This window comes from Mustela nivalis, assembly GCF_964662115.1.
Source record: "Mustela nivalis genome assembly, chromosome: 1".
Lineage (NCBI taxonomy): Eukaryota > Metazoa > Chordata > Mammalia > Carnivora > Mustelidae > Mustela > Mustela nivalis.
Window position 1 is genome coordinate 117,668,953 of NC_139020.1, and position 26,794 is coordinate 117,695,746.

The window sequence follows — 26,794 nt, forward strand, 5'->3', positions numbered from 1 at the left end:
CACCCAGGGGTCCCGACTCTATCCATTTTTAAAAGATTATCTTTTGTTATTTTTTATCATGTATCGTTTTTTAATAGAACAATCATGTTTTTTAAGTCATTTTTAAAAAGATTTTATTTATTATCATGAGAGACACATAGAGAGAGAGGCAGAGGCAGAGCAAGCAGGGATCCTGATACAGGACTCCATCCCAGCACCCTGGGATCATGACCAGCCAAAGGCAGATAGATGCTTAATCATCTGAGCCACCCAGGCACCCAGAACAATCATGTTTTAAAAGCCTGGCCCTGAAAGCTGGGAATGAGAAGGAAGGAGAGTAGCTAATGGTACAGTTTGGTTGGAGGGCATATTTTCCTAAATATGGGAGTGCTTTTATTATACTTTTTGGCTTCGGACATAAACAAGTAAAGAAGAAGCTGCAGGTAGAGAAGATAAAAGAAGTGGAATAGGAGCAGAGTCCTTAAGAGTAGACAGACAGTGGGATCCAGGAAGCTGATGAGGCTCCCTGTCTCTAAGACTAGAAGAAGGAAATGAGATTAGTGTATATGTATATATATGGGTAAATTTGTATGCCCTGGGGCAGAAGGGTAACCGTTTGTCCCCAAGCCATGTTATTTTTAGTGAAAATAGGAAAGTATCCTACTGAGAGGAGGAAGGTAGGAATGAGAGGCTTATAGTAAGGGTTGAAAGTTTAGGGCAGCCATAAAGGGGAAGAGAAGAGAAGAATCTGACTGGGGACATGTGTACAAGATTATTGTCAAGCAAAGCTTCTGTCACATACTTGGTGTGTAAGAGGACCTCAGTACTTTCTGTTTTCCTAGAAAATACCAAAATAAGCATTCCAGTTAGAGTTGTAGATTATCAGTCTATGCTGCCTTTTCTAGATCTGCACTCTTTGTTATAAAGGGGAAACTTTTCAGAAAAGCAGAATTGTTTTTGAAACAAACATGGGATTGTATTATACTGCTTTTTCTTCTGTAGCTTGCTTTTTTTCACTTCACAATGAGTCTTGAAGATGTTTCCTTGTCAGTACACTTAGATGTCTCTTTTTTATTTTTTTTTTAATTTTTCAAAAATTCTTTAATGATTTTATTTATTTATTTGACAGAAAGAGATCACAAGTAGGCAAGAGGCAGGTGGGTGGTGGGGGTAGCAGGCTCCCCGCTGAGCAGGGAGCCTTATGTGGGGCTCGATCCCAGGACCCTGGGATCACGACCCAAGCCAAAGGCAGATGCTTAACCCACTGAGCCACTCAGTTGCCCCAGATGTCTCTTTTTAAAAAACTACTTGTGTTTTTCTCATTATGGATATACCATAATTTATGTAGCACTGTAAGTCATTTCTAACTTATTACTATTAAATAGTGTTATTTTGAACATCTTTGTATATATCTAAAGATTGTAGATGCTTTTGCGCATGTACAACTACAGTTGGCTCTCAAGCAATGCAGGAGTTAGGGGCCCTTACACTCTATGAAGTCAAAAATCTGTGTGTAACTTTTGACTCCTCCAGAACTTAACTACTGAAAACCTACTGTTGACTGGAGCCTTACCAATAACATTGAATGTTTTTATTGATTAACATATATATTATATGGTACATAATACATATATACATGCTATATGTATTATAATTATATGTATTATATTATAATATTGTAATACATATGTTATATGTATTATGTACCGTATTCTTGCAATAAAGTAAGCTAGATAAAAGAAAATATTAAGAAAATCCTAAGGAAGAGAAAAATACATTTATAGTACTATATAGTATTTATCAAATATCTGTGCATAACTGGACCTGCACAGTTCAAACCTGTGTTGTTCAAGGCTCAATTATATTGCTGAGGCTAGATAACTCAGATTATTTTGTCAAAGATAATGAACATTTTACATTTCGTTGGATACTGTCAAGTTGCTGTTCAAATGGTTATATCAGTTGACTCCCACCAATTGAGATAATTCACTTGCCTCACCAAAAAATAGTATTATTTCCTTTTATTTTTGACAATCTTGTGGCCATAAAATATCTCCTGTTTTAACTTTGCATTTCTTCATATTAGTAGAGCCAAGCATTTTTTGTATCCTTATAGGCCATTTCTATTTCTTATGTGAATGATCCATTTTTATTGCCTTTCTAACTGATTTGCAGAGCTCTTTAAGTGTTGTGGATTTTTGGTCTCATATGTGTGGCAGGTATTTGCTTCCAGATTCCTAATTCTAGGACAAGTTTTAAATTTTGATATGTTTAAATCTTTCATTCTTTTCCTTGATGATTGGTGGATTTTGAGTCTTGCTTAGGAATGCCTTCCCCACTTCAAGATGATCTAGATTTCCACCTAAAACTTTTATACTTGGTCTTGTCTATTTTTTATTTCCTTAATCTGTCTGGAATTAATACATGTAAATGATATGAGGAAAGGCATTATCATTTTAAATTTAGTAACAAATAAATAATACAGAATATTTTCAGGTAATTAATTCTGGAAAGATAATAGAGACAACTTTCACTTTGTGAAAGTTATTTAAGCGTCAGCTTCTTAGAAGAAACATTTTTGTAATTCCTTTTGTATGTTCTAGTTTGTAAAGAGGCCACAAATTGTGAAGTTTATTGTAGGGTGAAATTGCTGCTAATTAGCGTTCACTTTTTTAAAATAAGGTCATTAACTTTTCCATCTAATAAAGAAATTATTAGAAGCATAGGTTTGCATTTCCCAATTTTTTCAATGTGTGACGAACCAAGCAGATGCATGTCTGATAGCAGTCAGTCCTTGCAGGTATTCTAGGTCATAATTATGGCAGATCTTTCAAAAAATAAGTTATTTGGGGGCACCTGGGTGGCTCAGTGGGTTAAGGCCTCTGCCTTCAGCTCAGGTCATGACCTCAGGGTCCTGGGATCGAGCCCGGCATCGGGCTGTCTGCTCAGCGGGGAGCCTGCTTCCTCCTCTCTCTCTCTGCCTGCCTCTCTGCCTACTTGCGATCTCTCTTTCTCTCTCTCTAATAAATTTTTTAAAAACCTTAAAAAAATAGACAAAATTTAAAAAAATAAGTTATTTGTACGGTAATGAAAATGCAGAGAAGGGAGACAGAAGGAGAAAATAGCAGGAGGAGATAGGAAATGAAAGAAATTTTTTTAAAAAGACAAGGAAATCATTGAGAGAACAAAAACAGAAAAGGGAAAACTAAGAGAAGTCATCTTTTTTCTTGTGAGAGGACAGTTTATGCTGTCCCAGGCAATCTTTCAAAAATTATCTCGGGCCTTATGAATAAGAGCAGCAATGTGGTTTTGTTGTTTTGTTTATTTTGTTTTTGTCTTTGCTTTGGGGACGAGATGGACTTCTGCAGTTCTGGTGAGTACCATCTTTTGTCTTTTTCATTTTTAATTTTTTAATCTTTTTCATCATGATAAGTGTTCTTTTTAATGCCCATCTCCCTTTTTCCCCATTCCCCCCACTCACCTGAGCAAAATAAGTCGGTCAGACAAATGCCATATGATCTCACTCATACGTGAAATTTAAGAAACAACAGATGAGCAAAGGGAAAAAAGAAAAACAAGTGAAGAAAAAGACTATTAATTATGGAGAACAAACTGATGGTTCCTGGAGAGGAGCTATTATCTTTTTTAATAGGCTATTGGATGTACACTGTTAAATGCATTTGGGTTTCTTGGAATCATGTTTCTTTATTATTTCCTTTAGGGAACTGAGAATTTTGAACCAGCAACTTAGAGAACAAGGAAAAACCCAAAAGGCAACTGGTGCTCTGGAATGCAACCTTGAATGTAGGTAAAAGAACTTTAAGACCTGATAGTAAATTCTTTGTTCTAGAAATACTGGTAAAGAATTGAGCTTTCTTAATTACTTTGTCTTAAGAAGACTTTTAATTTACATTTGAAAAAATAGGAATAATACATATTATTAAAAATTAAAATAGACCAGGAAAAAAAAATAAGAGATCTGTGGTATTAGTTATGTCCACAATAGCCAAAATATGAAAAAAGATGTGGTGTTAAAAAAAAAAAAAAGTGGTACACACACACACACACACACACACACACACACATATTACTCAGCCATCAAAAAGAATAAATCTTGCCATTTGCAATGACATGGATGGACCTAGTGGAAATTTTGCTAAGGAAAATAAGTTAGAGAAAGACAAATACCATATATAAAAAAGAGACAAATATTATATGATTCCACACATATGTGGAATTTAATAAACAAAACAGATGAACATAGGGGAAGAGAAGGAAAAATAAAATAAGATTAAAAACAGAGAGGGAAGGTGCCTGGGTGGCTCAGTCGGTTAAGTGTTTGCCTTTGGCTCTGGTCATAATCCCAGGGTCCTGGGATTGAGCCCAACATCAGGCCCCTTGCTCAGCAGGGAGCATACTTCCTTCTTTCCCTCTTGCTCTATCAAGTAAATTTTTAAAATCTTAAAAAAAAAAAAAACCCAACTAAAAAAGACCAGAGAGGGAGGCAAACCATAAGAGACTCTTATCTCTAGGAAACAAACTGAGGATTGCTGGAGAGGCAGTGAGTGGGGGGATGGGGTAGTTAATTAGGTGATGGGCATTAAGGAAGGCATGTGATATAATGAGCATGGGGTGTTATATGCAACTGATGAATCACTAAATTCTACACCTGAAACTAATAATACACTATAGGTTAACTAAATTGAATTTAAATAAAAGAATTTTTTATAAAGCTCTGTGCTATTATACCCAATAAGACATGTCTCCTGTTCATGTAGAATTGATCTGTTTCACAAATTCTGAGTTCCTACCATGTGCCCAGCACTAAAAGAACTAAAATATGTGTATTTTTTTCTTTTTTAAAAATGAGATTACACTGGATATGGTCTTCTGAAGCTTACATTTATTCATTTAATATGTAGTGGATAGTTTTTTTTTCCAGGTTTTTATTTAAATTCCAGTTAATTAACATGCAGTGTAATATTAGTTTCAAGTGTAGAATTTAGTGATTCATCACTTACATACAACACTCAGTGCTCAAGTGCCCTCCTTAATTCTCATCACCCATTTAACCCATCCCCATCCACCTGCCCTCCAGCAATTCTGTTTGTTCTCTATAGTTAAGATTCTATTTTATGGTTTGCCTCTCTTTTTTTTTTCCCCATGTTCATCTGTTTTGTTTCTTAAATTCCACTTATAAGTGAAATATGGTATTTGTCTTTCTCTGATTGACTTATTTTCACATAATACTCTCTAGCTCCATCCATGTTGTTGCAAATGACAAGATTTCATGCTTTTTGATGGCTGAGTCATATTCTGTGTGTGTGTGTATACACCATATTTTCTTTACCCATCCATGAGTTGATGGGCATTTGGGCTCTTTCCATAATCTGGATATTGATCATGCTGCAGTAAAAATTGGGGTGTATGTATCCCTTTGAATCTATATTTTATGTCCTTTGGGTAAATACCTAGTAGTGCAATTGCTGGGGTATAGGGTTGTTCTATTTTTAACTTTTTGAGGAATCTCCATGCTGTTCTCCAGAGTGGCTGCACTAGCTTGCATTCCCACCAACAGTGTAAGAGTGTCCCCCTTTTCTCTATATCCTCACTAACACCTCTTGTTGCCTGTGTTGTTAATTTTAGCCATTCTGACAAATGTGAGGATACATGTTGTTGTAGTTTTGATTTGGATTTCCCTGATGTTGAGTGATGAGGATTTTTTCATGGGTCTGTTAGCATCTGTATATCTTCATTGGAAAAATGTCTATTCGTGTCTTCTGCCCATTTTAATAAAACTGGATTATTTGCTTTGGGGGTATTCAGTTTGATAAGTTCTTTATGTATTTTGAATACTAACTCTTTATTAGATATGTCATTTGGAAATATCTTCTCCCATTCCAAAGGAAAACCTTTTAGTTTTGTTGATTTCCTTTGCTGTACAAAAGCTTTTACTTTGATAAGGTCCCAATAGTTTATTTTGCTTTCGTTTCCCTTGCCTTAGAAGACCTATCTAGTAAGAAGTTGCTACATCCAATGTCAAAGTGTTTGCTTCCTGTGTTCTTCTCTAGGATTTTGATAGTTTCCTGTCTCACATTTAGGTCTTTCTTCATTTTGAACTTATTTTTGTGTATGGGGTAAGAAGGTGGCCCAGTTTCATTCTTTTACATGTGGCTGTCCAGTTTTCCCAACCCATTTGTTGAAGAAACTGTCTTTTTTCCATTGCACATTCTTTCCTACTTTGTTGAAGACTAGTTGACCATATAGTTTTGGGTTCATTTCTTCATTTTCTGTTCTATTCCACTGATTTATGTGTCTTGTTTTTGTGCCAGTACCATTGTATCTTGATCACTATGGCTCTGTAGTATAACTTGAAGTCTGGGATTGTGATGCCTCTAGCTTTGCTTTTCTTTTTCAAGATTGTTTTGGCTATGCAGGGTCTTTCGTGGTTCTATACAAATTTTAGGATTGTTTTTTCAAGTTCTGTGAAAAATGCTGGTGGTATTAAGATAGGGACTGAATTAAAGGTGCAGATTGCTTTGGGAAGTATAGACAGTTTTTTTGAAGGTTTTATTTATATATTTGAGAGAGAGACAGAGAGAGCATGAGCAGGGCAAGGGGCAGAGGGAGAGGGAGAGAGATAAGCAGACTCCCCACAGAGTATGGAGCCTGACATGAAGCTCAATCCCAGGATGCTGAGATCACGACCTGAGCCTAAGTCAGATGCTCAATCAACTGAGCCACCCAGGTGCCCTGGAGTTTAGACATTTTAACAATAATTGTTTTTCCAGTGTATGAGCATAGAATATTTTCTATTTTTTTGTGTCACTTTTAATTTCTTCTATTAATATTGTATAGTTTTCAGAATACAAATCTTTTACCTCTTTGGTTAGGATTACTCTTAAGTATCTTATGGTTTCTGGTGCAGTTGTAAATGGAATCAATTCCTTGATTTCTCTTTCTGCTGCTTCATTGTTTGTATATAGAAGTGCAACAGATTTCTGTACATTGATTTTGTATCCTGCAACTTTACTGAATTTGTGTATCAGTTCTAGCAATTTTTTGGTGAGTCTTTTGGGTTTTCTAAATACAGTATTATGTCATCTGAAAACAGTGAAAGTTTGACTTTTTCTTTGCCCATTTGGATCAATTTTATTTCTTTGTGTTGTCTGATTCCTGAGGCTAGGACTTAAAATCCTGTGTTAAATAACAGTGGTAGCAGTGGACGTCCCTGTCTTGTTCCTGACTGTAGAAGAAAAGCTCTCGGTTTTTCCTCACTAAGGACTATATTAGCTGTGGGTTTTATAGGGCCTTTGTTATGTTCAGGTATGTTCCATCTAAACCTGCTTTATTGAAGGTTTTTATCATGAAAGGATGTTGTAGTTCTGTGCTTTTTCTGCATTCTATTGAGAGGATCATATGGTTCTTAGCCTTTCTTTTGTTAATGTGGTGTGTCACGTTAATTGATTTCTGAATATTGACCACCCTTGCAGCCCAGGAATAAATCCCACTTAATTGTGGTGAATGATTCTTTTAATATACTATTGGATACAATTTGGTAATATTTTGTTGAGAATTTTTGCATTCGTGTTCATCAGGGATATTAGCCTGCAGTTCTCTTTTTAAGTAGAGTCTTTGTCTGGTTTTGGAATCAGAGTAATGCTGGCTGCATAGGATGAGTTTGGAAGTTTTCCTTCCATTTCTATTTTTTGGAATTGTTTACGAAAAATAGGTATTAACTCTTTTTTAAATGTTTGGTAGAATTCCCCTGTGAAGCCATCTGACCCTGGACTTCTGTTTCTTGGGAGATTTTTGATTATTGCTTCAGTTTCTTTGCTGGTTATTGATATGCTCCAGTTTTCTATTTCTTCCTGTTTCAATTCTGATAGTTTATGTGTTTCCAGGAATTTATCCATTTCTTCCTGGTTGTCAAATTTGTTGGCATATAATTTTTCATTAAAATTCTCTTATAATTATTTGCATTTCTGTGGTGTTGGTTGTTATTTCTCCTCTTTAGTGATTTTATTTATTTTGGTCCTTTCTCTTTTCTTTTTGACAAGTTTGGCTTGGGGGTTATTAATTTTATTATTTTTTTTCAAAGAACCTCTCCTGGTTTCATTGATCTATTCTACTGGTTTATTAGCTTCTATATAATTTATTTTTACTCTAATCTTTATTATTTTCATTCTTCTGCTGGCTTTAGGCTTTGTTCATTGTTGTTTTTCTAGCTCCTTTAGATGTAAGGTTAAGTTGTTTGAGATTTTTCTTGCTTCTTGAGGAAGGCCTCTATTGCTATATACTTTCCTCTTAGGACTGCTTTTGCTACATCCCAAAGGTTTTAGACCATTGTGTTTTCATTTCATGTGTTTCCATGTATTTTTTAATTTCTTCTTTAATTTTCTTGTCGATCCATTCATTCTTTAGTAATATGTTGTTTAACCTCCATGTGTTTGTGGTCTTTCTAAAGTTTTTCATGTGGTTGACTTCAAATTTCATATCTTTCATGGTCAGAAAATAGGCATGGTGTGATCGCAAATCTTTTTCTGCTTTTTGAGGCCTGATTTGTGAACTAGTGTATGATCTGTTCTGGAAGATGTCCCTTGTGCACTCAAAAAGAATGGGTATTCGGGGGCACCTGGGTGGCTCAGTGGGTTAAAACCTCTGCCTTCGGCTCAGGTCATGATCCCAAGGGTCCTGGGATCGAGCCCCGAATCGGGCTCTCTGCTCCGCAGGGAGCCTGCTTCCTCCTCTCTCTCTCTCTCTGCCTGCCTCTCTGCCTACTTGTGATTTCTCTCTGTCAAATAAATAAAATCTTAAAAAAAAAAAAAAAAAGAATGGGTATTCAGCTGCTTTGGGATGAAATGTTCTGAATATATCTGTTAAATCCATCTGGTCCAGCGTGTCATTGAAAGCCATTGTTTCCTTATTGATTTTCTGCTTAGATGATCTGTCCATTGATGCAAGTAGGGTGTTAAAATCCCCCATTATTATATTATTATCAATGAGTTCCTTTATGTTTGTTATTAATTATTTTATGTTTTTGGATGCTCCCAAGTTGGGGGCATAAATATTTACCATTGTTGTATCTTCTTGTTGGATAGTCCCTTTATTATGATATAGTGTCCCTCATCTCTCTCTCTCTTTTTTTTTTTAATTTTATTTATTTATTTGTCAGAGAGGGAGAGCACAAGCAGAGGGAACAGCAGGCAGAGGGAGAGGCAGGCTCCCTGCTGTGCAAGGAGCCCTTTGTGGGATTTGATCCCAGGACCCGGGGATCATGACCTTAGCTGAAAGCAGATGCTTAACCTACTGAGCCACCATGGCTTCCCATCCTTCATCTCTTGTTACAGTCTTTGGTTTAAAGTCTAGTTTGGGGGTGCCTGGGTGGCTCACTTGGTTAAACATCTGACTTCAGCTCAGGTCATGATCTCAGGATCCTGGGATTAAGCCCCAAATGGGGCTCTGCACTCAGCAGGGAGTCTACTTCTTCCTCTCTCTCTGTCCCTCTCGCTACTTATGTGCTCATGTTCTCTCTCAAATAAAATCTTTTAAAAAAGTAAAACAAAAAAAATGCAGTCTAGTTTGTCCAATGTAGGTGTATTACTACTCTGGATTTCTTTTGACATCATTTGCATGATGTTTCTTCTTCCCCTCTCTTTCTTTCCTCTTCTTTTTTTTTTTTTTTTTTTTTTTTTTAAGATTTATTTATTTACCTTAGCATGCAGAAGTCAGGGGAGGGCAGAGGGAGAGAATCCTTAAGCAGACTCCCTGCTGAGTGCAGACCTAGACACAGGGCTTGAACCTGTGACCCATAAGATCATGACCTGAGTTGAAACCAAAAGTGGGATGCTCAACCATCTGAGCCACCCAGGCACCCCTCCATCCCCTCACTTTCTATCTGCAGGTGTCTTTAGGTCTAAATTGAGTCTCATTTTTTTTAATCCATTCTGATGCCCTACATCTTTTGATTGGAGCATTTACTCCATTTACATTTAGAGTAATTATTGACAGATATGTGCTTAGTGCCATTTTATTACTTGTTTTGACATTGTTTCTGGAGATTTTCTCTGTTCCTTGCTAGTCTTTGTCACTTTTGGTCTTTCCTTCTTGCTCAGAGTCCCCATTAATATTTCTTGCAGGGCTGGTTTAGTGTTCATGAACTCCTTTAGTTTTTATTTGTCTGGGAAACTCTTTGTCTTTCCTTCTATTCTGAATGTCTGAATGATACCTTTGCTGGATAGAGTATTGATTGTTGGTTGCAGATTTTTCCCATTCAGCACATTGAATATATCATGCCACTCCCTTTTGGCCTGGCAAGTTTCTGTGGGAGATCTGTAGCTAGTCTTATGGGTCTTCCCTTGTAAGTTAGGGACTTGTTTTTGTCTTGCTGATTTTAGAATCTTTTTCTTCATCACTAGATTTTGTAGATTTAACTAAAAATCTGGTGCTGGCCTGCTTTTGTTGATTTTGGTGAAAGTTCTCTCTGCCTACTGGATGTCTGTTTCCTTCCCCAAATTAGGGGAGTTTTCAGCTTTTATTTCCTTAAATAAATCTTCTGCCTCCTTTTCTCTCTCTTGTTCTGGTATTGCTATGATGCAAATGTTATTACATTTAATGGAGTCACTGAGCTCCCTAAGTCTACTCTTGTGATCCATCATTCTTCTTTCTCTCTTTTGTCTAGCTTCATTATTTTTCATAACTCTATCTTCCATATCAGAAATTCTGTATCAAAATTTATCTAAGAAAGGTAAATTTCTTATTTGTTCCTCTGCCTCTTCCATCTTTGTGGTCATTACATCCAGTTGGTTTCAAATCTCAGATATTGAATTTTTCATTTCTGCCTGATTGTTTTTTCACTCTTTTACCTCTGTGTGAAGACCTCCCTGAAGTCTTCCATGCTTTTCTCAAGTCTAGCAAGTATCCTTATGGCATATTACTTATATAAGTTTCTTTTTTTAATCTGTTTCAATTACATCTCTGGCCATGATCTTTTCTTGCTCTTTCTTTTGGGATGAATTCCTCTATCTTGGCATTTTATCTAGGTCTCTTCTACTGTGTGTTAGGAAAGCTTGTGATGTTTCCTGCTCCTGAGAGTAATCCTTTATGAAGAAGAGGTCATATAATGTTTAGTCCAGGACCTGGTGCTTCAGGGAGCATCTCTGATGTGTGCCACATGCACTCAGGTGCTGTGTTTGGTTGCTCTGTCCCTCAGGTCAGTTGTCTGCAAAGGTTCTCCTTACCTGCCATGAACAGTGCTTGAAAGTTGGCCAGAGTGTGGCGAGTTTTAGTTAGGGACTGCTTGTTAAATGAAACTTGATGCCACTTCCACTAGAACGAAGCCTTACAGAACCCTAAGTTGGTAGACATATACGTGCAGGGGTTTATGCTGATCTTCTGGGAAGATCTGCTGGATCTGATCCTTTAACACACTTGTCCAAGAAAAGCGGTACCAGTAGAGCACAGGAAAGGACTTGGTGTAAGCAGGTTAGGCAGCCAGTGTTGGTGCTGTGCTGTTTATGGAATTGGTTTATGCTGAGAGCTGGGGGAGGGAAATGGTGCTAGCCAGCCCCTTTGTTCTGAGAGAAGGGAGTCAGTGCTTGCTGCTCTCAGGGAGGCCCTCTCAGAAGAGTGAATACTTTCCCCTTATGTGTCCTATGCATTTTTCAGATTGCTGTTTTTACACTCTGGGTTGCTTGCCTGCCTTGCGCTGCTGGAACAGCACAGTGCACTTTGGGCTCTGTTCTAGCCAAGCCTGCTGACTTAAAACTCCAAACTTTGGGGACCTGGTGTGGTAGAGACCTCTGCTGGTCTTTGGGGGAGGGTCTCGGTGCACTGGGACTAATGCAGGTTTGACCCAGAAGGGCTGTTGTGCCAGAGGACAGGGGTGTGGGATTTGGAGCAATCTGGTTAAACAGCCAGTGTCCTGGTTAGCGGCCCTCAGCAGGTGTCCAGCAGGTGTCCAGCAGGTGTCGCTGCACCTTTGCTTAAGGGTGGGTGAGGAAAATGGTGCCTGCTGGCTCTTTTGTCTGTAGAGAGGCAATACCACCTCTCAGATGCACTCCAGAAAGTAAAAACAGCCTTTCCCTGGGCCCCTTAGGTGTTCTTTAGATTGTGCTGTGTGCCCTGGGATTGCTTGCCTGCCTTCTCTCCAGCAGTAGGGCAGCACCCTCAGATCTCTATCCCGGCCAAGCCCAGGGACCTTTAAAACTCCAGTCTTTGAGCCCCACTGGTTGCAAAAACTCATAAAAATCAGCCCCTCTTGTTTTCCCAGCCAATGGCTTTGGGGAACTGGTCTCCTTGTAGGTATCCCTGTGCACTCCAGTTTCCCACACCTTCCTCTGCAACCAGCGCTCCCTTCCCTCTGTAGTACCTGCCACCCTCTTCTCCCCCAAACCATGCCTCTCCACTTCCTCCCTTCCTCCATGTAGCCTCTTCTCTCCCTCTAGTTGCACAGTTTGTTCTATCGGTCCTCAGATAAATTTCTTGGGTGTTCAGAATGATTTGATAATTATATAGCTGTGTTCAAGGGATGAGGCAAGCCTAGGGTCCTCCTGCTATGCCACCGTCTTAGCTCCCTGCCCTAATGCCCTAATTAAACCTATAATGGGTATTTTTCTTTCTGTTTAAGAACTGCTTGGATATTCTGCTTATGTGGTTCCATCCTTCAAATACTCTATTGGTATTTGAAGTTCTCTGATGATCATTATCTAGGGTATCTTCCCAGTGCAAACCATGCTGCAGTAAAAATCTTATACATATGTCTTTGTGCACATTGTGAGCATTTTGTAGATTATAGTTGTAGAATTACTGAGTCAAAGCATATATACAGTTGCAATTTTGACAGATATTGCCAAATTATGTTTATGGATCATCGAGTTTAAAATAATAGAAAAAAGCGGGGGGGAACCTACAGCAGAGGAAAATATGAGAACTGTTTGTTTTTGTATTCTTGGGATCTTTTCCTAAGCCTGACAAAACTCAGTTGCCAGAAAGGAAAAGATGATAAAATTTGTCCTCTGAATTTTTTTTCATTTTTCTGAACAGCAAAATTATAAACGCATTTAAAACACATCAACAAAATGGGGAAAATGTTTTCATAATATATTATATGACAGAGGCTTAATTTTCTTTACATATAAATAGCTCTTGCAAAGTAATAAGAAAAATATGATCACCCAACAGAACACATACTTCATGAAACTGCTCATCTTCACTAGAGTAATTTTGGAAAAAGTCACTCTGGTTCCCCTATGAATAAACAGTGGGGGTGAGGATGGGTGGGAAAGGAGGCTAAGATAGGAAGTGGGGAGATTGGTGATTGCCGTTGTATTCTTTTTAGTCTCTGCTCATTTACCTTATTGTTCCCTTGAGAGCACTTACTGCTATTTATAATTACTTGTTTGTTATCAGCTCTTTGAGAACAGGGACCATGTCTCCTAATCACCACTGTACGTCCAGATTCTAACACCATGCCTCACACATAGGTCTTTATTCATTAAGTGAATTGTGCCATATACTTCTATAGCCATTAAAGAGAATGTGATAGATCTCTGTCCCTGTACATATCAGTCTTACGGGGAGGAAAAAGGCACTGTTAGAAACTATGGGTACAGTATGATTCATCTCTTTTTAAATATGTATATTATATGCATGAGTACTTTTCCAGAAAGATACCAAAGTTAATAGTGATTGCCTTTAGGAGGAGAGCAGAGGTAGGGTAGTGAGGAAGACTGTTCACTGAGAATCACTTGGTATCATTGGTATTTCATCATGTTTGAATTTTTTTTTACTCTGTGCATGTATTATGATTTCATTAATAAAGGTAAAAAAATGTTAATGCCCCAGATATCAACTAGAGAAAAAAGGTATGACTTCTGCATCAAATATTAAAAATATATTCAGTATTTACATAGAATTACTATGTAGTAGTACGTAGAACTACTCCAGCATATAATTCTTAAGCAAAACCAGTAAATTCCAGATCTTTTCTTTTTTAAAAGCAGATCTTTTTCAGGTTTGTGCTTTTTAAATTCAAGCAGCAATTCTTTGATCTGTTTTTTCTTGCAGTGTTTTCCCTTCAGTCATTGAACAAGTCCCTGCAAAACCAATTACAAGAGTCACTGAAGAGCCAGGAATTACTACAGAGTAAAAATGAGGAACTTTTAAAAGTGATTGAAAATCAGAAAGATGAAAACAAAAAATTTGCTGGTATATTTAAAGAGAAAGATCAGACTTTACTTGAAAATAAACAACAATTTGACATTGAGACAACAAGAATAAAAATTGGTATGTATTTGAATTGTAGTTTTGGTCACAGTTTTTAAAAAGAATGAAGAAACTGAAACTTTTTTGTGGTTTCAGAATTGGAGGAAGCCTTAGTCAATGTGAAAAGCTCTCGGTTTAAGTTAGAAGCTGCTGAAAAGGAAAATCAAATTTTGGGAATAACATTACGTCAGCGCAATGCTGAGGTGGCTCGCCTGAGAGAATTAACCAGGTAACGTTGACTTTTTTTGACTAACATACCTCTTGTCAGTTTATTTATAGAATAATCATTTTAGAAATGATTTTAGCCTGCTCTCTTTCCCCCTTTGCTCTTATTTTGTTAGTAATTTCTGATGATGTTTTCTTCGGCTCCAGTTAGATATGGAAATGCCAAACCTGGCTCAGTGCCTTTCTAAACCATGTGATTCCAGGAAAAGGGCTCTTGTAAGGAGCTTCAGCTTTGTAGGTAAGCTGAAGACTAATTTAGCAAATGGTGGGGAGCCCTCTGGCTCTGAAGCCAGAGAGAACTGAATGGAATCCCAATCTCTACCATGTACTGGCTGTGACTGTAAGCAAGTCATTGACCCTCTGTAAACCTCAGCTGTGAAGTGGGGCATGATTAGGGTTGATGGGAACACGAAGAAATCACTCACGTGATGCTCTGAACACAGAAACCCTCAGGCCAGGTGATCTCAGGAAAGTCATTTAGCCTTTTTGGGCCCCAGTCATTTCAACACGAAAGTGAGGGAGTTGGCAGCAACCCCTAAGAGCCCTTGCTTCCTTAATATGTCTTTTCTTTTCTTTCTTTCTTTTTTTTTTTTTTTAAGATTTTATTTATTTATTTGACAGAGAAAGATCACAAGTAGGCAGAGAGGCAGGCAGAGAGAGATAGGGAAGCAGGCTCCCCACTGAGCAGAGAGCCTGATACAGGGCTCAATCTCAGGACCCTGAGATCATGACCTGAGCTGAAGGCAGAAGCTTAACTCACTGAGCCACCCAGGCGCCCATAACACGTCTTTTCTTAAATCAATAAAATCACCCCAATTTTTATAAGATGTGTACTTTAAAAGTTCAGTTTTCTCTTGAGACATTTGTTAAGAATTGGATTTCCAACTACTTATTTAAATACTAGAGGAGAAGTCAGTGATTTTAGGCCTGAATATCATCAGATCTGACCATGCATCTGAATGATCCTGGAGGTTCATAGTTCCAAATACTAAATGATTTTGAATATAAAATGATCCCCTTATATTTCAAATGAGAAGATCTGTTTTGAATTACGAAGTTCTAGGAAAATAGATGAAACAGTGATGTGTATGTATATATATAATATATTAATTTAGTTTTATAAGCATATTTGAAATGATTATATATAAGCTATGTTAATATAGAAATAATGCTTTTTTCCACATTCATATTTCACTCAAACTCTTATTGAACAATGGGGACAAGCAAAAGACACTATATATCCATGTAGTGTTATAATTAATTGGGCTTTGGTCAGAGTTTCTAAAATGTTGACTTATACCACTCTTGTTCAAAGTAAAGTGAGAGAATGTCCCTTCTAATGAAAGCCTTTATAAAGTCACCAAAGGAAAGCATCTCCTCTTTTTGAAACTCTGTTTCAAAATGAAATGAAATGAAAACTCTGTTATTATCAAGTATTTATGGTAAAATAAATTTTATGGTAAAAAGAAGCTAGTCACAAAAGACCACATTTTATGATTCCATTTAATAGGAAATGTTCAGAAGAGGCAAACCCATGGAAACAAAAAATAGATTAGGGGTTGCCAGTGGCTGGGAGAAGAGGGGAAGAAGTGGGGAATGAGTGCTAGTGGGTATAGGGTTTCCTTTTAGGTGGTGAAAATGTTCTGAAATTGGATAGAGGTAACAATTACATAACTCTATGAATATACTAAAAATAACTCAGTCATACACCTTAAAAGGGTGACTTTTATAGGATATAAACTTTTTCTTGAAAATGCATTTGGTATATTGTCTATTTGGAAAAGAAAACTAGAACAGCAAGTCAGCATGGTCAGATTCCATGAGTGGTTGCGTAGGTGTCCCTGGGGGCTTCTCCTTATATAAAGGGCATGGTGTTCAGCTTCTAGCAGAAAATGCAACGGATGATCTAGTTGCCTGAGAATTTACTTTTAGTCTCACAGTCTTTACTTCATACTACTAAATCTAGCTCCTTTGTGAGCATGAAATCAGAAGCTGATGTAATCTTTTATTTATTATGTACTTTGATTTTTTTCCCCAATGTCTTCTCCCTCCCATATCTATTATTTTATTGATCCTCATCTATGATGAAAAGATTGTAATATCTGCATTTTCATGGATGAGAAAACTGGGACCATGTAAGTTCAATGTTGATAGAAAGTTAGTAGCAGAGCTGGGACTGAAACTCACATCTCTTAATCCCTAGTCAGATTTGCTCTCACTCTTGCACGTGACATGTCCTTAGCTAAAATAGTTTATTCCTGGTAACAACTCCATGCCTAATTTAGTCTAAGTGAAACTTAATGCATTTTTTTTTAACCTGAGAGATGGAGGAATAAAAAGGTGGATTAATTTGCTTATTCATTTATTCAACAAACATGTATTGTATATTATACTCCAGATACATACGTGTGAAATACAAAAATATTAAATCATTTTAGTTGCTGAATATCCATGTCATCAAGTTAAAAGCTTATTCTAGCACTTTGAGATGGATATAGGAAGATACATCCTTTTTAAAGAATAAACTTGACTGAATGCTATTTAACATGTGTGGTGCATTTGTGAAGAAAATTAATAATAAAAATGTAAGGGCAGTTTTCATAGTAGTAGTATAATTATTGTAGAAATTAGCATAAATGGAAGCCCAAGGAAATGAGGGGACCTGCCTGACTTTCATAGCTCATTGGTTCCCGAGCTGGTACCTGAGCCAAGATTTTATATTCCCTCTTCAGCCTCGCTCTCTGTTTTATTTTTTAATTTTAAAGATTTTTATTTATTTATTTGATAGAGAGAGATCACAAGTAGGCAGAGAGGCAGGCAGAGAGAATGGGGGGGAAGCAGGCTCCCTGCTGAGCAAAGAGCCCGATGTGGGGCTCGATCCGAGGACCCTGAGATCATGACCTGAGCCGAAGGCAGAGGCTTAACCCACTGAGCCACCCAGGCCCCCCTTGCTTTCTGTTTTAGAAAACATAGCTTCTTTCTGACAGAAGAGGAAGTGTTTTTTAGAGATTCTTCTATCTCTGTAAGAGATACCTTTGTACCTGCTCATTCTTTCAAAATAACAATCTGCCTTTTCTAGTGGTTTTTTTTTTTTTAGGAATGAAAAGGATTCACTTGCAACTAGAGCCTTTTCTTAACATTCACCCTAACATAGAAGCATAGGAAATGAAAAAGGTCGTTACTTCTTGTATATTATCTGCTTTTAGAAGAGACTGTGTCTAAAATATTAGGTGGAAATGTTTTGGTCTCCTTAAGACTCTGGAGATTTTCCTGTCATGTGTTTTCCATTGTTGTAAAGGACCTTTGCTTTTCACACTGGGCATAAATCCAGCACCAGGACTACTAACTCACCCATTAGATTAACTGGCCTCTTGAAATGATTATAGAAACACAGAACGTCTTACAGGGCTTAGTACTACCCTTACATTTTCTGAAGATTTCAGTAACAACTTCAAAATCTAAGTATACCCACAGATGGCAATTTTTGCTTTTGTCAAAACAAAACAGAGAGTTCGTATTTGAGCTAAATTCACCCATGTTGGTGATTTATAGTATGTTTGGTGTTACCCTGTGCAATTTAGTTAATTAGGAGCATCTCCAATACTATAGCTGGGCTACTGTGACCATGTTAACTTTACTTTTGACAGAGGGTAATGCAGCAGTATCTGACAATACAGCTAAATCTTCATGTTCAACTAGCCCATCCTTCTTCCCCATAGTCATATGCCTCGGTAAGATAGGTGTTTGTTTTTTGTATGTGTTTTAGATAGTCTCTTAAAGGTTTCACAGAATTTCTGAGTGCCTTTCTCAGGTTGTTGAGGAGGGATAAAGGGACTAGTAGGTACATATATGAATTCTAAATAAATATCCTAAACCAGTTCTTAAAAAATATCCTCAACCATCTCTCCCTTCTTCAACCTTCAGTAATTTTGAAATACATCCTTATCACTTTTTCAAAATTTTACTACATGTTCTAAAACCATTAAAATGTGAAGGAAAATAAATATATTTTCATTAAACAAGTGGTAAATATTCTTATAGCTTCTAAGAACACTCTTACCAGTGCTGATACTTATTTAAATTAGTATATTTTTATAAATAGCTGAGAAGAAACCTTGAATGTCTTATTATAAAGATGTGTCAGTTTTCTAAGCATTAAAAATCAGCGTGTTTAGGTATATCCCACATAATAGAAACAAATAAATCTACTTTTTAGCTATTCAGGTGTTTATATCTCTTCCTTTAAAATTTTGACGTACTGTCATTTCTTTACTTACGGAGATTTTTCTTTTAGTTTCAGAGACAATGGTCAGTGACGTTTTTGTTTAAATCAGAAGCTTAGTAATTACTGTTAATTTCCAGAGTCAAACTTACTTTTTTTAAAGATTTTATTTATTTATTTGACAGACAGAGATCACAAGTAGGCAGAGAGGCAGGAAGAGGGGAGGCGGCGGGGCGGGGGGGGGGCGGGGGGAGCAGGCTCCCTGATGAGCAGAGAGCCTGATTCAGGGCTCGATCCCAGTACCCTGGGATCATGCTCTGAGCTGAAGACAGAGGCTCTAACCCACTGAGTCACCCAGGCGCCCCGAGATGAAACTTATTAATGTCATGTCCATTTCTTCCCTTTTTTGTCACTGATTTTGTTCACAGCAAAGATAAAATTTTTATTTAATTCTGGAAAGAAACCTCAATATAAGTATTCTTTCTAAAAACAAATAAAATGAAAAGTCCAGTATATAGACAGATAGAATTAATTAGTGGGTGATTATTCACTACAGCATTTTTAAAAGGTTCGTTCATATAACATAGATTTTGTCTTTAATAATAGTTCATTAGCTTCTTGAGAGAGGTATGAGAAAAAGTGGTTAGGAGCCATTGCCATTTGAAGAGCAGTCAGAACTCAAATTATGTTTAAGATGATAGGGTAAGCCAGGTTAAGCCAGGTTGGAAAAAAATTTGTTTTTCCTTTTGTAGGAAAAAAAAAACAAAACCCACTCATTCTCTATACAGAGATATAACCACTGCTGTTTAATATAGAGATTTCCTTTTAGTATTTTGTTTAGATATGTGTGACTATTTTACAAAAATAGTATTCTATCCATATTATTTATTGTCTGCTCTTTTAAGTTTAATCTTATATAATGAACATTTCTCCATCAGTGAATATTCCTTACAACACAACTATAAATGGCTATGGTGTGATTACAGCATAATTCAATCATTCTACTGTATTTGAAGATAAAGATAATCCATCTCTTTTCTATTATAAATTCTGTCTTTGTAAGTATATCTTGGGGTGTAGCCTCCTGCTGTATATATGTAGGATAAATTCCTAGAAGTGCAAATTAATGATCCAAAAATGTGGGATGTAGAAATATTTAAGACTTTGGATGTATTGCCAGTTTGTTCCCTGGAAGGGTTATACCAGTATACACTCCCACTAGTAGTACCTGCCTCTTCAAACTTCTTTGATAGTGGGTATTAATCTCATTTTATCATGTTAATTTGATAATCCAAAAAAAAAAAATCACATTTTAAAAATTTGAACTCCTCCAGTTAGAATTTGAACTTTTAAAACATGCTTACTGGCTAGTTGTAATCTTTTAAAACTACCTGTTGATGTCCTCTGTATCCTTTCAAAATTTGATGTATTTCTTATTGATATATAAGAACTTATATATGATTCAATTCAAAAAGACCAAAAGCTTGGTATAAAATAGCTTTAATAGGACTACTAATAAAAGCTGCTTTCAAATGAACACCCAGAGATCCTGAAGCAGTGCTAAGAAGCACTTTACCCTCATAGTTTATTATTTGATCTTATCTGATTTTCATTGTAATTCTGAAGTAGATATTTTCATTTTGCAGTTAAGGAACTTGAGATTCAGAAAGGTTGAATGACTTGCCCAAGATCACAGCTAGCGATAGGATTAGATTCCATTCCTGTCTGACTTCAGACTCTAAGTGGTTTTTCTTATATCACACTTCTCCTGGTACCTAGCTGTTGCTCATGCCTAATTATATCCTATAACTATCTCTACCGACCCTTTTTCCCCCAGGATTGTTCCAGTGCCCTTTGCATATATATTTTGAATGGAGAAAAATAACTTCATTACTAACAGAATCCATACCATTTTGCAATGTTGCTCAAGAATAAAGCATTTCATACCCTAAGAGAAAAAGTTCCTAAACCTGTATTTTTAAATATCATTATATTCGATTTAATATAGACCAAGATCTTTTAATCATTTGTTATTGTAATTTACTAATTCCAGATGCATTCTGGGATTTTGTGCTTTTTGTTGCTTTTTTCCTTGTTACAAACCAGGTGCTTGCTTCAGATCCTTTCTTTTAAAGATGACTTATAAATAAACAAACAGGTAAAAAAAGAATAATTAGTGTACTAAATTCTTCTTAACAGAACTTTACAGAGCAGTATGGCAAGGCTTCTTTCAGATCTTAGTATGGACAGTGCTCGCTCCAAGTCCGGGAACAATCTTACAAAATCACTTCTGAACATTTATGAAAAACAACCTCAACATGTCCCAATCCCTGCTCATAGTTCCATAATGAGCTACCTAAATAAGTTAGAAACAGATCACACTTTTACACATTCGGAGCCACTTTCTGCCGTCAACGATGAGGAGAACATGGAGCCAAATAGACCTTATGAAAGCGTTCTGCCCTCCAAAGGCCCTCAGCATAGTCACCCAAGGAACGCGGAGGAAGAAGCAGCCCCTGGGATCGGGTCTCCCCTTTCAGAAGAGGATACTGTTGAGGAGAGTGAAATCACAACTCTAATAGACCATGAGTGTACTCTGGATAATACAATTTATATTCCATTTGCTAGAAGCACTTCTAAAAAGAAATCACCGCTATCTACGAGATTATCCCCCCAGCCACAGATCACTGTGGCTTCGCCACAGCTGGTCAGCAACAGCGGACTTGCCTCTGAAAAAGAAAACAAATTGCGTGCACCTAGAGTCTGTTCCTCTTCCAGAAAGGAAGCCGAAGATTCACCTGAGAAACTAAGCGGGACAGCTGATATGGAAGACAAGCAGCTCCTCAAGAAAATAAAGGAAGCCATCTGCAAGATCCCGGCTACCCCTGAGGAGCCGCCAGGGCTGGCTGTGTGTCCCTGCCCCGCCACCGGTCAGAGCAGCAGCTTTCAAGTGAGGGGGAGTGCTGTCTCCGACGGTAGCTTTTTAAATTCGGACTTGACGTCCGACTGGAGCATGTCTTCTTTTTCAACGTTCACTTCTCGCGATGAACAAGATTTCCGGAACGGCCTGGCAGCCCTGGATGCTAATATTGCCAGACTCCAGAAGTCCTTAAGGATGGGTGTCCTGGAGAAATGAACTCAGAAGAAAAAGGGATGGAGTGCTTCTTTTTAAGAATAGACGTTGGCTACATTGAATGTATATTTTAAATTCTGTAGAGAAATGATGTTTTATATTAATTATGTATGATAATTGTATGAATAATAAATTTATTATTGGAATATATTGACATTCTGGAGTTTATATAAACAAGTCATTTAAGAATTGTTAAGAGAGGAGAGTTGTAGATAACTGGGTAAGTATTCTAAGTAATATTTTATTTTAGTACTTTGCTCTTAGAGGTTTTTTCTTACCCTGCTGGACTAAGGATCCAGGTCAGAAGGACTCTCTGGTTGTCCTAACAGATGGTAGGAAGGGAGTCTCTGGGTATAATTTATTATATTCAAACTAGGCTTTCTTTTCTCTTTCAGGATTCCTGTTTGTTTGGGGGTTTGGGGGGGGTTGAAGGTTTTTTTTTTTTTTTTTAAGATTTTATTTATTTATTTGAGAGAGATCACAAGTAGGCAGAGAGGCAGGCAGAGAGAGAGAGAGAGAGAGGAGGAAGCAGGCTCCCTGCTGAGCAGACAGCCCGATGTGGGACTTGATCCCAGGATCCTGAGATCATGACCTGAGCCAAAGGCAGCGGCTTAACCCACTGAGCCACCCAGGCGCCCTCCTGTTTGTTTTTTAATGGCATTGTGTTTTTATACGGGATGCTCTGTGCTGCAGGCTAGTGTTGTTGGTGAGACATAAAAACATTTCTTTTAAGAGAAAAATGCCAGTATCTCCATCTCTTAAAAAACGTTGATTGGTCCAAGAGAATATAGATAACATCCTAAGTTAGCATATGGTTTCTTAAAACGTTGTCATTTTTATTTATTTTTATCCTTCATGGATGTTTAACGCCTATAAAAAGTAAAGTCCAACTGATAAGGAAATGCTAATAGATAAGTCTTAATTTGGGAAATTTGGTTTGTTTTAAATAAATGAGAAATATTTGGTTTTTGTCCTTATTATATTTGAACATAAAGGAGTTTGTACATCTTGCGCTGGTTATAATTCTGCCTTTCCAAACTAATTCCTTTTCAGCCCTTGAGCTGAGAATGTTCTCTGTTTTATGAATAATATGAACTAAGCTAGTCTCTGCTTCTCTCTACTAGCAACTCCTTAACTACTCAGTACCACCTCTGTCCGTGCAAGCAGCACACCGGAGCTGTTAGAAGCCCAAGCCCTGTGCTATCACTAATACTTCCTGGTCTCCGGCACATGTCTTCCCGCACACTGTTTGGGCAGGCCTCATCATTAAAGAGTTCTGCCGGCACCAGGACCACCACCTCCTCCTGGTTTTTAAGTGTTGGTGCTACAACTCTGAAAGACCCATATATAATCTCTTTGACATGTCGAGATTTTATAGGTAGGGATTTATTATGTCTAAAAATATTAAATGAACTTTTAGTTTTTGTCATAGAATTGTCCATTAATATTTTAACGTTTCTTCCAGTATTCATAAATTAATTCATTGGTGTATTCGGAGGTGACAGTCCACAATTCTTTAACAGCATAAGTTACAAAGTACAGCTCGGAAATTTAAAACACAACAAGGAAGAAAACATCGTTCTCCTAAATATTCAGTTGTTACTCATATGCAGAAGTAAATTCTTAAGATTATTATATGATAATACAAGAAGAGTATTGTATTTTGCCCTTAACATAGGACGAGCATGCCTTTGTGCAAAGGAAAGTATTGAATGTTTATGGATTCACTTAATTAGGGGTTAACAATGTGATTGAAAAACAAATGAGGGTGCCCCTGGGTGGCTCAGTCAGATAAGCAGCTGCCTTTAGCTCAAGTCCTGATCCCAGGGGAGTCCCTGGGAGTTGGAGTTGGGAGTCCCTACTCAGTGGGGAGTCTGCTTCTCCCTCTGTCCCTCCCCACCATTTGTGCTTTCTCTTTCTTGCTCTCTCACTCTCTCTCTGTCTGAAATAAATAAAATTTTTTGGGCACCTGGGTGGTTTAGTCAGTTAAGTGTCTGCCTTCAGCTCAGGTCATGATCTCGGGGTCATGGAATGCAGCCCTACTGCAGGCTTCTTGTTCAGTTGGGATCCTGCTTCTCCCTCTCCTTCTGCCCCTCCTCCCCATTCGTGCTCTCTCTCTTTCACTCAAAGTCTTTTAAAAAAAAAAGAAGAAAGAAAAGAAATGAGACTGGAAAAGTCCTCAGGATGCCTTACCAGGAGCTTACTATTTATTTAATATAAGACACACACATGGCATAGAAACATGAAATAATTTGATTAAATCTCAAGGTGAATATGATTCTAGCAAAAAGGATGGGATAGACAATGAGCTTTACAAAAGTTTAGACTAGAAGGAAGCCTACAAATGGTACAGAAAGACCTAGAAGAGAAGAAACTTCATTCTGATGTTTTAAGAACATGTAGGATTTGAATATCCTGCGAATATCCTCACAATATTTACCTGGTAAAGAAAGTATCACCAAAACGTGGGGCTTAAGTAGTATATTAAGAGAATGGTGGGGCGCCTGGGTGGCTCAGTGCATTGGGCCTCTGCCTTTAGCTCGGGTCATGATCTCAGGGTCCTGGGATCGAGCCTCGCATTGGGCTCTCTGCTGGGCAGAGAGCCTGCTTCCTCCCCTCTCTCTCTCTCTGCTTCCCTCTCTGCCTACTTGTGATCTCTCTCTGTGAAGTGAATAAATAAAATCTTTAAAAAAAAAAAAGAATAGTAAGTACACCAACCTGACTAACAGAGGGATCAAGGTTACTACAGTTGACTCTTGAACAACACAGGGGTTAGGGACACCCAACACCCCCTCTACAATCAAAAATCCATGTATAACTTGACTCCTGAGAAACTTAACTACTAATAGCCTGCTGTAATCTAGAATCCTTACTGAATATAAGGACCTATCTAGCAAGAGGCTTCCATTAAGGTTAAACAATAACCTTGTTGTTTAACCCTTAAACTGTCCCTGCTCCCCTTCCCCCAGGGGACTTACTTAAAAACAAGTCCTGGAAACCAAACCTAGGTAACAAAGCTCAAATACAAGGGTGGGTCAGGCCAGGTGGAAACATCCGATCAGTGGGGGGATGCATACTGTCTCCCTAGTTACCAAGGAGTATGGGCCCCTCTCTTTGGACACCTTTTGGGTGCCAATTCTGGCCAAGGTGATAGGCTGGTTCAAATGTCTACTAGGGTAAATTGTAATTCAGTTGGTCACCTAGCATCACTGGGCAGCTTTCTCTGTGTGTTACAATTTCATTGGCTACCTGTGCGTGGCCAGACCTAACCGCATGGCCTTTGCCCTTAAAAGCTAGTCTGGGAAACAGAAAGGTCGCCCTCTCTGTAAGAGGTGTGGCCCTGGCCGGTCAGTTTGATTCTTGATGCTTGCCGTGAAATAAAGCTTTGCTTGACCTTCGCTTTATATCAGTATCACTCCTTTAATCACGGACCCATTTTGGGGGGGCATAATACTGATAACATAAAGTTGATTAACATTTTTATGTTACATGCATTAATATACTGTATTCTTAGACTAAGCTAGAAAAAATGCAAAGAAAATCACATGGACTAGAAAATATATTCACAAAGCGATATTATATTTACCAGAAAATCATGTATAAGTTGATCTGCACAGTTTAAACCTGTATTCAAGGGTCAGCTGTATATGATAATGGCAACAGTAGATGATGAGCACAATTAGAAGAGTTAGGGTCAGACTAGAATGTCCTGAGCTCCAGGCTGAGGAATAATCATTAACCATGAAGTCTTAAGTGTTTGGGTATATTTGGTGGTAGTGGTTTGTTTTTAATTGAGGACCACCAGATAAAACTGGGTGTTCTCAAAGTTGCATAGAGTGATTGTACCTAAAGAGTAGACGTGGGGGAGGCTGGAAACCTCCTGGAAAGCTGTGGCAGTAGACCAGACAAATTGACAAGCCTTTGGCAATAAAGGTGAAAAAGGAGAAACAAACAAAATTTTTCAATAGGCTTGGTGACTTAACAGAAAATGAAAGAGAGAAATCAAAGATGACTCCAAGTTCTTCGATTTGATCAGTTTAAGTCACACTGAGCAACATCTCAAATGAAAAAGTTCGTGGTCAAGTTCCAAGTCTTGATAACAGTACTGATAATGGAAGAGTGGGATAAAAAGGAGAGAAAGTATGCCTGTTCTCAGTAGTCCTCTTTAGATCCTCACACAAGAAGTTAGTGTAGCTGCCTCTTCATAGTCTCAGAAGGGTCAGTCTGGCTCCAAATCCCAGCCCCTTCACAAAGCTGTTTCAGATGTTCCAGAGTGTGAAAAACAGAGTAGTGGAGTATCCCCCAGCCTCTTGACAGAGTGAACTTAGTGTCTCCTTGATAAATATTGGGTGTAAGATGGGAAAGAATTGTCCTCAAGCATTTTGTAACTGTTCTGTCCTCTCTTGGATTGGTGTAGGTAATGTACAGACGTCACAATGGATTTGGTATTTGTGATGAAAATACCGAAGATGAAAGAATCTGGTTCTGTGACCAAGTTTAGAGATCCTAAGGGATAAAGAAACTCAAGAAGTACTTCGTACACATTCTTCCTTTATTGTCCCTTGGAGTTGAGTAAATCTTGCAAAAATCTTTTCATTAATGACATTTATGTCAAGTGCCTTAAAATTCATAAAAGCTGCCTCAACACCTTGGAAAGGAGGGCAGAATTGCAATGCCCAGTTAGATAGAAAGGGCATGTGGCCAAGACACAATTTACCAAGTATGTACTCCTCACATTGTGGGGCGACCTCTTCAGCTAAGATTCCTTCATTCAATGAATAAATGAAATGAAAGCTCTAATATTTGCCAGGTACTGTTCTGGGCTCTGAGAATACAACAGTAAATACGATCTTCTCTGCCCTCAAGGAGCTTACATTATAGTGGGACACAAGAAAAGGAACATGAGTGTTTAATACTGTGAAGGAAAAAAATGGGAAGAAGCCAAAGATGACGGAATTGACTTAAGTGTC

General features: G+C 37.8%; 1 protein-coding gene across 3 annotated transcripts in view; it reads left to right on the top strand.

Annotated features, from left to right (window-relative positions):
* CCDC14 (coiled-coil domain containing 14) overlaps positions 1 to 21,970 on the top strand; it is a 43,152-nt gene extending 21,182 nt beyond the window's left edge. For all 3 annotated transcript variants that reach the window (XM_082744112.1, XM_082744114.1, XM_082744113.1), the window contains 4 exons: positions 3,701 to 3,783; positions 14,047 to 14,265; positions 14,341 to 14,473; positions 20,891 to 21,970. In XM_082744112.1, coding sequence (XP_082600238.1) covers positions 3,701 to 3,783; positions 14,047 to 14,265; positions 14,341 to 14,473; positions 20,891 to 21,827 — 1,372 coding nt within the window. In that variant the 3' untranslated portion in view covers positions 21,828 to 21,970. The remainder of the gene's footprint in view (positions 1 to 3,700; positions 3,784 to 14,046; positions 14,266 to 14,340; positions 14,474 to 20,890) is intronic.
* Positions 21,971 to 26,794: the final 4,824 nt, after the last annotated feature.